The sequence below is a fragment of the Megalops cyprinoides genome, chromosome 10, assembly GCF_013368585.1.
Source record: "Megalops cyprinoides isolate fMegCyp1 chromosome 10, fMegCyp1.pri, whole genome shotgun sequence".
Classification (NCBI taxonomy): Eukaryota; Metazoa; Chordata; class Actinopteri; order Elopiformes; family Megalopidae; genus Megalops; species Megalops cyprinoides.
The window spans coordinates 17,207,156-17,222,486 of NC_050592.1; the positions used below are offsets into that span (position 1 = coordinate 17,207,156).

Consider the following 15,331-nt stretch of genomic DNA (forward strand, 5'->3'; position numbering starts at 1 on the left):
TAAAAATACCCAGTGTTCCTGTAAAGGAAGCCTTTGTTTTACCTGTCATCACCTCCATATCCTTAGCTGCTGAACTGGGATATAGAGAGAACAACAACTTTCATTCTGTCTTTTCTCTGCATATTTTTACACACATTCAACATTTACCGGAGGTTATTCCACATAAGTACCTCATACCAAATGCTACCTTATTTATACCAATCTATTTAAAATATAGTCAACCCCTCTCTTTAAGTGTCTTACAGTAATCCAGGGAGCAAGCAACATCACAGAGCATATTACATATCAAGCCACTTTTCAAGATATCAGATGCTTTGTTGAAATAGAATGACATGGAAAATCATATCCAAGAGTGGATTATATTCTCTTAGAACCAAGTCTTGACAAATAATAGAACCTTCAGCATCAATAGGGAGCATCTGCCACTGGCAGCAGAGTGGTGAAGTGGCTCAGGAACAGAGCTTATAACCAAAAAGCCAAAAAAATAGGCCTAATCTTGATAGCCCCAATATTATGTCATATATATATACAGTGTTACTATCTATAAAATTACAAAAGACTACACTCTGAAATTGCTCAAACAATACAATTTGTGAGATGACATACTATAATGTAAATAAAAACAATGACAGGATTTTAAAAATATTCATCCTCATGTTTTGGGAATTGAAAAATGAGATCAGTGTACTTCAGTTCTCAAGATACTTCAAAGGCTGCAAATATACCAGAGCACACCAAGAGCTTTTAATATAACATGAAAAACAATATTTTAAAGGACATATGGCATAAAAATAGTGAACAATGACTGCCTCACTTAACCCCATTTAAAAATTACAAATAAAAGCAGATGTTTTGCCTATGTTAGAGTCTCAACCTGGAATGTAGCAGCCAACCGGAGCCAAAACTGAGAGGCTCATACCAAAACTGGTCCTGTTTCACACAGAAGAACCCTTGACTAAAGTTACAGCTATCTAAAAAATTACAGCTAGCCAAATATCCTTAACATTGGATTCTAGAGGAGAACAACAAACTGACACTTAATGGGTGGGTTTTAAATAGGGGTGGACAAGCTAATATCATATCTGTTGTCAAAGATAGAAAATACCTGGAACAGGTGTAAATGAAGTTAGCCTTCCCTAGTTACATTGTCTGAACTACATCCTGTTGTGGAGTGGAATACTGTACTTAAATCATTGTGGACGTCAGCCCCTGTGGCGCAGAGCCACTGTGGTTCCTGTGGACTCGTTTATGCACCCGCTACAAAGCAAAAAATATTAGTATGTTTTTGATAAAACATGCAAACTGAACAAAGATAGCTTAACATGAATGGCAATCGCTCCTTTTACTATAAAACTGGTAGCTACTATAAGCTCCTACTGCTTAAAGCAGCAATTATTTTAGTGACCATTAAAACTAAATGTGTGCTTCTAGTCCAGAAGTACAGACTCAGTAGGACGCCTGCCCTATGGCACTTTGTTCCCTAATTATAATCTGTACACCTAGAATTTCAAGCCTCAGTTTTACCTCGTGATAATGTATTATATTTCACTGTGTAGCATATTAAGCATATTAAACTGAAACGAGCGCCTGTTGCCGTGTCTTACTTGGCCTTATTGTGTAAACAGTCCTGATTGTTGGCTCTGGCGGTCTTTCCTGCTCTCTGCTGAGATGCTATTTTTAGTAAATCCTACTCGTTTCGCCACAGGCACCGATCGCATCTCCTAGGCGCTGCAGTTTGAAAATACAGTGCTCCTCAACCCTTCTCCATCTCGCACTTCAGGATGGCGGTGTGCACCACAGGAAAAATAGAAATTTAAGGTGCATTCTGGAGCCTCCCTCCCTCTGTGTGTACACAAGGTAAGATGATATAAGTGTCTTTTTCATAACTAGCTTAAAAAAGACGCTTGTAAATATGAGCGCAGACGCATGTTGATGCTTGCCACCTGCATTTTCAACCTTTCATCAGTGACTTTTTAGTTTGTTTAAAGCTGACTGAGATGGTTTTCTTTTCACTTTTAGTACACAAAATGTGTAATATGATTATAAACACCCCCTTTTTGATGTTGCTGTACTGTCAGTTGAATCATAGCCATTCAGCGTTCGCATTAAATAACCTGTGCTACCTTTCAACACGAGAACAGATACTGTATAGCAAGGAAAGGAAACTAAAAATCTTTGTAGACGACGAAATTAGTGATTATTATTTTTCAGTTCATACACGTTTATGATTTGACATCGGAGAAAACTCACACAATTCTAGATTTTGAAAGTAGGAGCAATTGCCAACATGAATTTTATCAAACATGTACGTTGCCGAGCTAATTTATATTATGGAAACCGCGTTTATTATTAGTAACGTTGGTACCTTAGATTAGGCATAGAACGGACACAAATCAACAGCGTTATGATGCATACGGATCAATAGTTGGAACGTTACAGCTGGTTAATGTAAAGGGATATGTCGGTAAGGAGAAGTTCTAGCAAATAGGAATGACATGACAATAATGTTATCATTTTATGATACATTTAATCAATATTTTTCACGTGTTTAGTTTTATTACATTGCCACTCAACGCGAGAAATAATAATACGTCTGTCTATCTTGCTAGACAGCTATAATTCCATGTGAATGGATTTTTTTTTCGTTCCGGAGTTCTGCAGAAAAGGTCCAACGCTGTTGCTGCGCTATAAATAGAATCGATGAACATCACATCTTGCAAACAAGTGATCTCAGGAGACGTGCCCGATGTATCAATTGGGTTTCTTGTACAGGTTGTAATCTGTGAAGCTTCTTCACTTCACCTCAAAACAAGTTATATATATATATATATATATATATATATATATATATATATATAGACAGAGAGAGAGAGAGAGAGAGCGAGATAGTTACCAGCTGCTGTCATTTCGTGTGCTTTCGTGTGCAAGTATGTATTGTATTGTTGTGTCAGTACAGAATAGAAGCATGAATTTAATTGTTCACTCTGTAAAACCGTCGTATCTGCTGCCTTTGCCTTGGTAGTTTGGTAGTTTCCCTCTGCCTAACAAACCTAATTCAATATACAGTCGATAAGAACATTGATGATAGCCACCGACCCCGGTTTGTGTTCTTACTGTATTGGACAAGGGTGTGTTGGTTATTCCATCATCAGTCGATTTTTGAAACATCATGTCAGGAGAGGGCAGTAGAAGCTGGAGAATTATGTCAATACCCATGTTTTAAGGCGGTTATCAGGGTGCGTGTAGATGAATGTATTGCTGTACTGAATGGAGCGGTTTGTACAGAAAGTATGCATGATTTATATGTAGCCTAACAGCAGTTAATGGAGGTACAATGGTGCGAATGAAAATGTGAAGTTCCCGTCTCATTTTGACAGCGGTATCAGGTGAACTTTGAATTCAGTAGGCAGTGTACCACTACGTATTATTTTGTTCTTGTTAGAGGTTTCCCATTATGAGGATTCAGTGACATTGACATGGTAGCTACAGGATTCATCCTATTGGTCCAGAATAAGAAATTTGCATTTTGTATATGAATGGATTAGTTGAATTTCTTAGATGGAATAAAACATTGACATGATGAGAACTGATTTTGAGTGACAGAAGAGGAAAGGTGGAGAGGAAAACTATGTAAGATGTGATTGTCAACGCAACAAGAAATGAAGATTCAAAACTGAAAAAAGACGAGGCATAAGAGAAAAACTGCATGCAAATATGTTTGTCTTTCTTCTTGTTTGCATTTCCCTTTCATTTTCTTTCCTTTCTCAGTATCATTTTAATTTTGTCGTTAGTACTTGCTTCTTCTCATGATCGTTTGATCGATTTTCAGTTCAGATTTACTTTTCTCATTTACGTTTGCCTTTTCTCATTCTTATTTGCCTTGTGCCATTTGCATTTTTGGCACAATTTACCCTCCTGCTGTCAGTGTAGTGCTTATGAAACTTGAGTCTGAATTCCAAAACTCTCTTTTAGTTTGGCATTAAAGAGCATAAAGATGTGTTCCTAATTTGCATCCATTTTGCAGGGTATAAGAGTTTTGTTGCCATTTTTCCTTGTATAGGGTATTTCCAGTGTAGATTATTTAAAAAAACTCATCATTTGAAGAGTAATTAATGCCGCAGTCAGTTATGCTGTCATTTCTCTTCTAATTTGCGCTTCATAAATTAGCAGGCGAGGGAGCTATGCTGTGAAATTCGAAACATGCCCTCCTATGACTGTGAAGATTAATCACATCTCCAAAATAACATTTTTTCTTGCAGTTGCATAACTCTTGTGATTCTGTTACCTAGGTCGTGCTGTGTAAACATATAGATAAAGAGAGGTTCTGTGAGATTCTGAGATGCACTATGGTGGAGATGATAAATTTAGGTGGATCTGTAGGCAGTTGTGCAGTCCTGTCTTCCACGTGGTCTTAGATGATACTTCATTAGTGTTTGCCTGCCTGTCACAGTGCTACATTCGCCTAAACGACAATGATGTCAATGTCTGTCGGTGGGATACAGGTGTCTGGTATGGGATACAGTAGGCTGCAGTGTGTAGTATTGGTTAGGTAGCTTAGTTTTCAACCAGAAGGTTGAAAGTTTGAATCTCTTGTGTAACATTGAAAGGCTGTCAGTAAAGGAGATACAAAATGTAATGTAATTGACACTCTTGGTTATGATATGGAGCTTAGTGTGTGTAACCGCTGTGGTCAGAGATGAGAGTCCAATCTTCACACATCCCACAAGCCTGACAAGAGACACACATAGCATACCAACCCAGAAGACCCATTTCCCCAGCTGAGAGATCCAATCAAACTCTTGCCCAGCTTTATCATGACTCTAGGGGGGTGACATCACCTTCTCCAAGTGACTCACAAATTCCTTTGAGCTCTGCTGCATAAGTGCTAGGATGCTCAGTGGATGGGTAGCCTCACAGTAGCTGTATGCATCAGCAGGTGTGAGCTGCTGTGAACAGCCTGTGGCCCTCCAAGAGGCTTGGGAGCAGGACATTGGAGTGCTGAAGAACTGGGTCCAGAACTGAAGAGCGAAGTCTGATCCCTCATTGGTGACACTGCTGCTGGCATCATGAGCTCTCCCACACACTCAGGTATGTGTGCTCTTGTACCACATCAAGTCTGCACACATTGGTTTGATGCCCAATGTGTGCATGCATGTAGATTCATCAGAAGTGTAATGCTTTTGTAAATAAACTGTTATGAACCATGACACATTATCTTCGTGATCATAATTATTTACATCATTGCTGTCATCATCATAACCGTCTCTGTCAATGCTCTAATCACCTATATAATTATCATCATAATAATCATATTCACCATTAGCTTTCACCAGGGCTGGACTGGGACAAAAAATTGGCCCTGGCATTTTTGGCCTAAACGGCCCACCACAATCGGTCGGACACCACCCACCGGTACACCATCCTTGCGGTCCCCTTAGATATGCGTACCTACTGTACTATTCGCCCAAACCACTACAAAGCTGAGTAGTAGGCGCTGTGGACAAGTGTACCAGTGCAAGTGGACCAGTGTACTCACTCGCTCTTGACTGACTCCTTGGTGATCAAAGGTGGCCGTGGAGTACACAATCTCCATACTCAAATAAATACAAGTAATTATCAAAGAAAAAGCTCTGCTAGAAGTCAAAAGTATCATTTCAAATTATTTAATAAAATTTAAGTACACAAGCATGTATAAAGTAAACAATAAGTCAAAATGTTGCCTGTGAACTCCACACCAATGGACAGCAAAGATCTCCTCCTCAAACAAGGCAACCTTAAAAAGAATGAGAGGAGGAGTATCAATTTTGGTTATATAGTCCTATATTCTTGAAGCGTAGGACTTCTAGATAGACAATGTGCTCTTTTAATTTTTTTTGGCTCGCAACTTCTCCGCACCCCCCTTGCGCTTTTGTTTATCCATATTGACGCCCTCATCCATCCACAGATTTTTGGCTCTGAGCCACGGCATCTGGCACAAGAAACAGAGAGGACAGAGGGGGAGGGGTGGGGTCTAGTAAGAGATGTGATTGGGCCAGCCCAGTGTCAGTATAGAAAATGAACCAATGGACCGCTGTCGCTGCTTTATGGGCCGGTCGTTGGCCAAATATTTTTGTTGTTATTATAAACTATAAATTAAATTATATCAGCCAACAAGGTGGGTCGGCCCACTGGGAAAATGCCCGGTATGCCAGATTACCAGTCCACCTCTGGCTTTCACCATTGTTGTAAAACTTATGATCATCATCATCTTCATTGTTATCATAATCATCACCATTCTTATCATAATAATCCTCATTATTGTCATCAGGTACTGTATATGTTTTCATGGAAATATTATCAACATCAAAAAGACACACATGCTTCATCTCAGGGATGTGTATTGGGTAAATCATTTGAGAATCATGTGGAGGACAGTGTACAAAACAAGTTGTTCTGTTCTTAGGGCATGTCACAGACTCTTATTTATCTCCTCCAAACCTAAGGGCTCCAAATGGTGTACCCATGGTGTCTTTTGCTTTCTACAGAAAGATAACCCATTACATGGACAATACGGTTTGCTCATTAGAGTCAGTTCTTTCATTATCATGTATCTGTTACAGCATGTATTCTATCTACTGGTGTTCAGTGCTCATGAAATCACTGTAAGGTATGTTATTACTCACAACAGAACAAGATATATATGAAGTGAATATAATTTTCATGCACTTTGTTAATAGCAGATGAAAAGAGTATAATGGTGATAATATTTGATAATATTTTCTGATATTATATTTCTGACCTGAATCTTTATCTCCTGTACAGTTTTGACAGAATAACCTTGTTCAGTCCTTTGAAAGTTAACACAGTACAGAATATCTGGTTTTATACAGTCTTGTTCTTGGCAGGTTTAGTGCAACAGATGCCTGTTCTCTCTTCAGGTAGCTGGAGGGGCAGGTTTCATCCAAAATAGGTGACATAAGGGACGACAGTCTGTTGGGCTGGTTAAAGTTGTACTTGCACTTGTAATTTTAAGTTGGATATTCGTTTCCTGGTTTGACCATTGCCTACAGCGAGATACTTACCCTGAACAGTTTTGGCAATTATGCAGCTCTGTAGAAGTTTAGCATATAAAATGTCATTTTTGTGGCTCACCCTGGATAAAGACATCTATTAAACAAAAAATGGTAAAAACACAATTGCTTGACATTTTTTTTGGGTTGTGGTACTTCAGTTGTTACACAGCAGCCATTGCAGTATTTAGATGGAACTCCAATGGATCAGCTTTTGACAAAAGTAGATCCAAAAGAGAGTACATGGCTGGCATGTCCTATTAGTAGGAGCTAGTAATGCTAACGAGGATTTATTTTGTATCTCCTTTTGATTGTACGTTTCGTGGTGCATTTATATTGTAGCTGATTGTTAGCTGATATATTAGAGTTGTTGAAGTATTTTGTTGTCGATTAAAGGAAAGGAAAGTAGACAAGTCTTCAAGCTGGAGACCCCTTCATTAAGAAAAGTTTAAATGTGAATTTCCTCCTTAAAGACAAGTTCATGTTGCTACTTGTCAAGGAGAGGGAATTGAAATGTTCTCTGGAATCCCTCAGTGAACAACTTTTTCACCACCTCATGGTTTTCGTTCCACATAATTTTCACCCAAAGGAGAACATGGGAACGGAAATATCCCAGGCCTTCTCCACGGACCTCTTTATGGGTGTGCAAAATGAATCAAACATTCGCCAAGCATAAATATATATCATGCTTAAATATATATCATGATGACATTCCTCTTCCTAAATACCAGAAAATTCAAAAGCGAAGATGATAAAAGATACTTTTATATTATTCATAAAAGAAGACTTTTCTCATGTTGCTCAAACTGTGCTGGTGCACAGGTGTGGACAGATGAAGTAAAGGAACAATAAGAATGGAATGGAATGGAACATAAGACACATGAAAAGAACATGTAAGCAATGTAGCTGGCTGGCATGGTGTATAATGTGTAACACAGACAATAATGCTCTGTATTCGTATAGCATCTTCTTTCTAATGCCTCTTAACAGATGATCTCTGAGATACACTGGTGAGATACTTTACTGGCTGACATGAGTGTTTGTATATGTGTTCTCCACAGGCATTAATTTTATAGACATTATAGACAAGATTCTGGCATATGCTGTTATTAATACCTGAGAAATATAGACAAATACATTTCATAAGTACAGTAGGTTCTCTACTGAGATGCTCATGGTTTTTTGTGAGAGCAAATGTTAGGATTTAAGTTTAGAGGCCTACAAATTGGTCTTTCAATGTGTGTAGGGTTTGAATGCACTGCCGTGTCTGTTTGCGGTGTGTAGAACAAGAAACTGCTCACTGGTGTGGAGTAGTCTTTAGCACAGTGGACACATGATCTTTAAAGACCTGAATTCATGCTCAAATGTGTAAATGTTGCATATTCACTGTCTCTCATAAACCCTCCTTGCATCGATTGGAGGTCACAAGTTTTTCAAGGACATGTCAGATCGATGCCATCCTTTAACATATTCCATGTGAAAAGCAAAATGGGCTTTCCTTTTTTCACAACAATGTGGCATTTACTTTATGCAGTGTGGAATATGTGTTGCTTAATGCTGAGTTTCATCTTTAAATGTTATGAAACTGGCTTTGCAAATGTAAAGCAAATTATGTCTGTAACAAAGGCATAATTCTGTTACAATTTTACCACAGTCCTGGATTCAAATTGGCTGTAACATGCTTGTTTTGATGTATTTAATTACAAAATTAAGCAACTGTTCCTTTCTCTTAAAACATGCTACACTTTGACTTGGGTAATAGACATTGTATAGTTGTCAGGGATATATACGATCATGCTGGAGAGCATGAGTTGTGTGGTGCTTGAGGTTGCTAGGCTTCTGTTTCCAAGTCTGGCCAGGCCTCATCGCTAACAACCAATTCTGGAGAGGAAGTAATGAAGCTTTAACTCAGGTTAACTTCTTCTAATGTTTATCTCTATTAAACTAAACCATGTTTGCATATCAGTGTAGGTGACATATCTTTTGCTTATTAAATCATAAAAATATGCTGGGAAAATGACTGTGTCTTAATTTATATGACTATAATAGATTTTATGGTAACAAATGTGAAATAACTTCATGATTATTACAGGAAAAAAGAAACATAATAGAGTGAAAATTTGGTAATTTTCTCACCTGGAAGCTTTAAACAGATTACAGTATGTCATTGCACCGTCAGTTAAAAATAAATGCTCACGAAACTGTAAAGCATAACACTTTAATTTCAGGAGCCATTGTTTGGGGGTTATAAATAGCAGCAGGGCAAACACACACACACACACACACACTGAAGTGAAAAGACAGCATTTCAGCAGATGGGATCTTAATCCCACTGTGGGCCCTCAGCCACGATGCCCCCACTCCATCTTAAATGCTATATTTAGTAATCCAGGCCCTCAAGGGCAGCATGCAGCCAGGATTTGCCATCAAGAATATTCCAGATTGACTTCATTTGTCATGCCGAATCCTTCGCAGCTGACACACATGAAATACATAAACACTGTTGTCTATTTCCCATAGCACCCACAACATGCAAAAGAGTGTTTTATTAAGAATATTTTTCTGAACCATCACTTCTGGATCATCACAGTAGTTTTAACAGCGTGTATCAAATGTATTAAACTGGAGTTCAGCAGTAATTTTAAGATCTCTCAAAGACAACAACAAAACGTATAAAGTCAAAATAATGGCTGGGGGGACTAAACAGACGCCAAGGAGATGGTTTTATACAAGTACAGCTAAACCAAGCACTTTCTCTGATTCTGCGATTTTCAGACAGCCAGGTCAGATGTCCTTTAAGGTCAGGAGTATCTTTTGAGTGGGTGGATGGTGGAAGAGAACACACACATGCTTATCTGCAATTTTAACATTAGGCATAAGACCAAAGATAATATTCAGCTGGTGAGTGACGTTTGAGTCACACTCTTTTTGGCAGTGTTGACCATATGCCCCTTATTAAAGTTTATTGAAAGGTTAAGATATGGAAAATGTGGAGTTGCAGAAATGCCACCGTTAGCAGTTTCCACATGATATGACATTAGACCCTTAAAATATATCACTTTGTTATGTTCACTTTCCATCAACAGTCTGCTGTGTAGCTTAAAAACTGTGATCAGTCTATGAGCACATGTATTCTCTCTGTTTTCTATTCATTCTTGATTTCTGTACATGTTCTGAAGTCTTGCATTGCAGAGAGGGGTCAATGTTCAGCCCTTTCGATACTTTTGTGGCATTCTACAACCTAATTGATGGTCTCAGAAAGTTTTGTGAATATATCAATGAATTTTCATAATCAAGAATCACAAAGCAAAGCATTAGCATAGGTTATAACTGGTATCTTAAAGAAATGCAGTAACTAAATTGGTTGATGACCATGTTACACTAAAAAACTGAAGAAGCAGTGAAGAACTAGGGGTAAAATGTTACTCTGGGACAAACAGTCAGTCAGTAAGCCAGAGAGTCAGTGAATGAGGAAATTCTACAGTTTCTACAGCTGCTTCATCTAGTTACTGCCGAAGGACAATACATTCACACATTGGGGAAATGAGTATAAGCTTGGAATTCTTCATTGTTGTAAACATCTCAGAAATGTTTGTAATATACTGGATGGTTTTTGAGGAGCAACAGATGTGTGTCTTGATCTGTTAATGGCATGAAGCTGAGGAGGTTAACGTTTTGGATCCTTCGTTCTCCCAGTTTTCACTTTGAGGCTGGGCTGGGAGTAGGCATCGCTCCGTGAACTCATCCAGCCACTGCTGGTTTGTAAGGAGACAAATAAACTCCTCACTGTAAAAAAGGAAGTCGTCTGTGATTTTTATTGTACTGAAAAGTCAGATGCTTGGTCAGAGCACATAGCCACGTGGGCCGACCACTTCCTCCAATTGTATCAATCCTGTGTGTGTGTGTGTGTGTGTGTGTGTGTGTGTGTGCGTGTGTGTGTGTGCGTGTGTGTGCGGGCACATGTTTGAGCATACTCAGACAGCTAACAGAAGATTTATCTCAGTTGGAGAGCATCATGAAGATCAGGGCCGGTGAGTTAGACAGATTCATTAAATATCTAATTGACTCTTTGCTGTTTTCAGTTTCACCAATATTTTTATTGTTTTCTCCCCTTTTTATGCATGTTGTACAAACCTTTCAAAAAATCAAAGTATTGGCAAAATATATACGTGCTCAAAAGAAGTTATAGGCCACACCAAACGTGTGATAAAATGAGCAAAACTGATTTTGAAATAATGATGTATTAGAACACATATATGGAATGTATATGAACATAAAAGCAAAAGGTATTCAGCTTTTCTGGCCTGTGTCCAGTCTGTTTGTGATCATATGTGGTCTTTCAATGACTATGAGCTTAGCTGTCACTATGTGTGATTCTAAAAACCCCAATTAAATCTTACTGCCACTTAAAGATGAAGGTCAGTCAAATTTGTTTCCTCCTGTGAGGCATGATACAACATTTCTTAGTGAATAGAGTCATTCGGATTAAGCAGTTATTTTCTCTCATTTGCTTTACTCTATGAGTTGTCCTTTATTCTTAATTTATCAATTTCATGCGCATTCAGATTTATGTATGGTGTTGCACAATAACAGCAAAAGTGCTTAAGAACACCCTTCTGATTAACCAGGAAAAAATTAGAAAAAAAAATCAGTAATCATGAATAAGTAAAAATAAACTTGAAAATGTTGCTAAATATGTATTGTAAAAATGTTTATACCCTTTATATGTGATAAAATGCACTACAGTGTAGAATACTGACTGCACTGGGGAAGAATATAAGTAATTAACGGAAAACTAATCATTCACTATTTACCATTCACTTATTTACACGTGTTCATCCAAAAATGCTGATTCATAGTGAAAAGAATCACTGAGGATCTTATGAGAGGCCAGTTGTGCTTTTTCAGCCAAAATGAAAATCACACGATCTATCAGCAGTAGGAGAAATGAGGAACAATTGATCACAACTGAAGCCCGTGAAACATCAGCCACTTGTCAGATATATATAGATATATTGTTTTTACATGCCTTTAGGGTGAAACATGGATGGATAGCTTGGATGGCCCACTCTTGGCCATCTCTGGCTTGGCAACTATGAATATGACCCAAGGTACACTGCATTCAAAAATGATATTAAAGCACAATTATAACATAAGCTGTACTGGTTTAAGCCCTATTGTTAATAAAGATTTGCTTACACTTCCATAAATAGTACTTGGAAATTTCACACTATAGCCTAAGTACAAAGGCTATATACTATTCTGAGATCAAAATAAAAGACTCAAAGGCGTACATTTAGTTAGAACATGACATTGCCACAGCGTCTGCAATTTGTCTCAACAGTCATTTATTTATTTTACGTTTATTGCATCTGGCATTTTTTTTTCAGAGAGTAAATTTGTAGTTTTGCTGTGGCCATTTTAGAGAGCAGAAGATTGGTCCAAAATGCAGATGTTCCTCCCCTGAGATCACATTATCACTGGCCAGCGCACAGGAGTGTAGACACAGACCCCATGCCTTACCCCCCAGCCACACTGCGGTACTCCCACTGGGGCTATGGTAAGTCCCTCAGCATCTCAGCCCATCTGTTTGTTACAGTTGATATGTTCACCAAGGTGGATGTTGATCATATCAGTGAAGTTTTCTAATACCAATGGAACACAGGGAGAATAATGAGGCACCATTGCTTGTTAGGATTTTATTTTTTTATTAGGGCTGCAATGAAATTCATGCTTCAAATCCTGCTGATGACAGTCCTTAAAATATGCTGATTCCACACTCAATTTAACTCTTTGCATGATGTATTTGTTAGGTATGCCAGCCTCTGAACTTGTTAACATATTGTAATGCAGTATGATTTTTTGCCAATGTCAGCCAAAAGAAATGGCTTCACTGGTTGCTCTACAGATAATTACAGAGAATTTTGATCACACAAGTATGGAAAAGCAAAAAAAAAAGCTTGATTGTTGGGCTAGATTGATGTAACGCATAGCTATTTGTTTTTTGGACTGGTCCATACCTACTGGTACACAAGTCATATCGAATGGTTTAATCAGCCATCTTAGCTTTAGAGGACTATGGTCACTCTGTGCTCATTCTGTGGTACAAGTGAAACCTGCCTGTTGAATTGGAAGAGGAAGTCTTAAGTTAAAAAAGAGGAAATGCTACGATTGGAGCCAAACCTTTCCAAATTTATGTTGTTTATATAAAAACGACCTTTAGGAACTTCCTTTTTTTTCATCATTGAGCAGGGAATTTTGGTGAAAATGAAGTGAGAATGCATGTTTGAGCAAGTCCTGTTTCTCACACACCCAGGGGGCGAGAAGCAGAAATGAGTCGGACTGTGGTTTGAGCAAACCCCCTTATCGCTTCACAATCACGCTTTACGGAAGAAGATCCTCTGTATGCACATATGTGACAGCTAAAAATCAGAGCATTTTATTGAGGATTCTCAATACATCAGCTTTTGTTCGTACTTAAATGTGATTACAAAGACAGATTACCTCTGACTGGAGTCCCACTGTACTGTTCACTGTATGAAAAGGCTTTTTTTTAAATACTTCAGTTCCTTCTAATCTAAATATAATCACTTCAGAAATTACAATCTGTGGTAATAATATGGTAAAATGTTTTTTTTTATCATTTAAAAGATGTCTGAAGGCAGATCAACTGCATTCTCTGTTAAATAAATAAATTTAAGGTTAACTTCGGGTTACAGTTGTGAAAGAAATATATCTCATGTCATGTATTCACAAGCATACAAAATGCATACAGAAAGCATATGGAGTATCGACGTGGTTATGCTAACATAAAATGCTTAGATTTGATTATAAATAAAATAAGACCAAAACAGTAGCATTTCTGCTCAAGCAGGTTTGCCCACAATAGTTTAACTGAAAACCTGGGCACAGACTACTATACACATGGTACAATCAGGAAATGGGTTGGGTGCTTTAGCATCCAAGTATTCAACATCACTGAAGAGAAGCTGTGACATTCCAGTAATTTTGCTGAATTTAAAACATGTTTCGCAATAGAGATATTCACAAGTGCATGACACTCTTCCCTTTTCTCTAAAAGTGGCATTTGGCCTGAGACTCCAGCAATGACACACTGAAAATTCTGGTATTTTGTGCAGTTCAGTAGACCACTAGAAAGTATACTCCTATAGTCCTGTCATAATGATCCCCTCAGATGTGTTAGATTGGGGTGTGTTTTTTTCCTCAGCTGCACCTATGTATTCCATTTATCCGATTTTCAAAACAAGTTTCAATCCATATTTTGCACAGTCATTTACTATTGCCCATTCCATAATTCCCTTTCATTCAATTGCGGTGTAAAGTGAATGGTGTCAGCAAAAAGCAATTTCTGTTACGGCAAAATCATTAGTTGACAAAATAATATTTGATAAAAAAGCATAGGAAAGATCCTGTTGTGACATGCCAAGAGGTCTGGTTATGGTGTAGTGTTGTTCTTCTTGATCAGCTCATTTAAAGAGCATATTTCAAAAAGGCCTTCATGATGTCTGTGCAAAAAAAAAAAAAAAAATATACAGTATATATATAATATAAGGCACTAGATGAGAGAGAGTGGGTTGCATTTGGATGAAAAGACTGGCTTAAGTGTGAATTTTCTTTTTCATACAGATGACCACATAAAAGCAAAAAGTGATAATAGATAATATAATAAAATAACAATGAGAAATATCACTGGTTGCAGTGGTGAACTGCTTTTTCGCAAGTGTTATAGCAAATGCTGTACCTGAGTTTCATGTATGAAGTCAGGCTGTGCTTTTTTGCCCTCTAGTGGACATGGACCATCCAACAACTTCCCAGTCATTTTAAGAGCAAAGCCACGAGGCACATACTTTTGTAACATAACAAAACTCTCACTGCCTTAAGCACAAGTTGCCCAGCACTAGAACTCTGGGGGAGTGCTTAGGACAGACCACAGCTGTGTGAGGGAGGGGTTTGGGGTCAGGGGAGCTGTGATTCGCTGGGTAATGGTGGTGGGGAGGTTATCTGGCTCTGTAAACACTGTTAACCCTTGTTTGCCCTGGATTTAAATGGAACTTCCACTGAAATTATGTCAGGGTGAGAAAGAATGAGGGAAACCCTACCTCGTTACTCTTGTTCATTTCACTAACACCATCATAATCATTATTATTTTTCCTCATTGAATCCTTTGCTGCGCTTGGCCTCATAATCAGTGCTTGCTTCTCTGTTTGTCCTGGAGGCTGTTGTTTTGCCCACAAACAACAAAGCCCTGACTGTGTACATCA

The 15,331-nt window shown here is 38.2% G+C and overlaps 1 protein-coding gene across 2 annotated transcripts in view; it reads left to right on the forward strand.

Moving 5' to 3' along the window:
- Window positions 1-11,024: 11,024 nt before the first annotated feature.
- Window positions 11,025-15,331, forward strand: part of LOC118784293 (histone deacetylase 9-B-like) — a 53,132-nt gene continuing 48,825 nt past the window's right edge. For both annotated transcript variants that reach the window (XM_036538453.1, XM_036538454.1), the window contains exons 1-3: window positions 11,025-11,080; window positions 12,085-12,160; window positions 12,475-12,609. In XM_036538453.1, coding sequence (XP_036394346.1) covers window positions 12,097-12,160; window positions 12,475-12,609 — 199 coding nt within the window. In that variant the 5' untranslated portion in view covers window positions 11,025-11,080; window positions 12,085-12,096. The remainder of the gene's footprint in view (window positions 11,081-12,084; window positions 12,161-12,474; window positions 12,610-15,331) is intronic.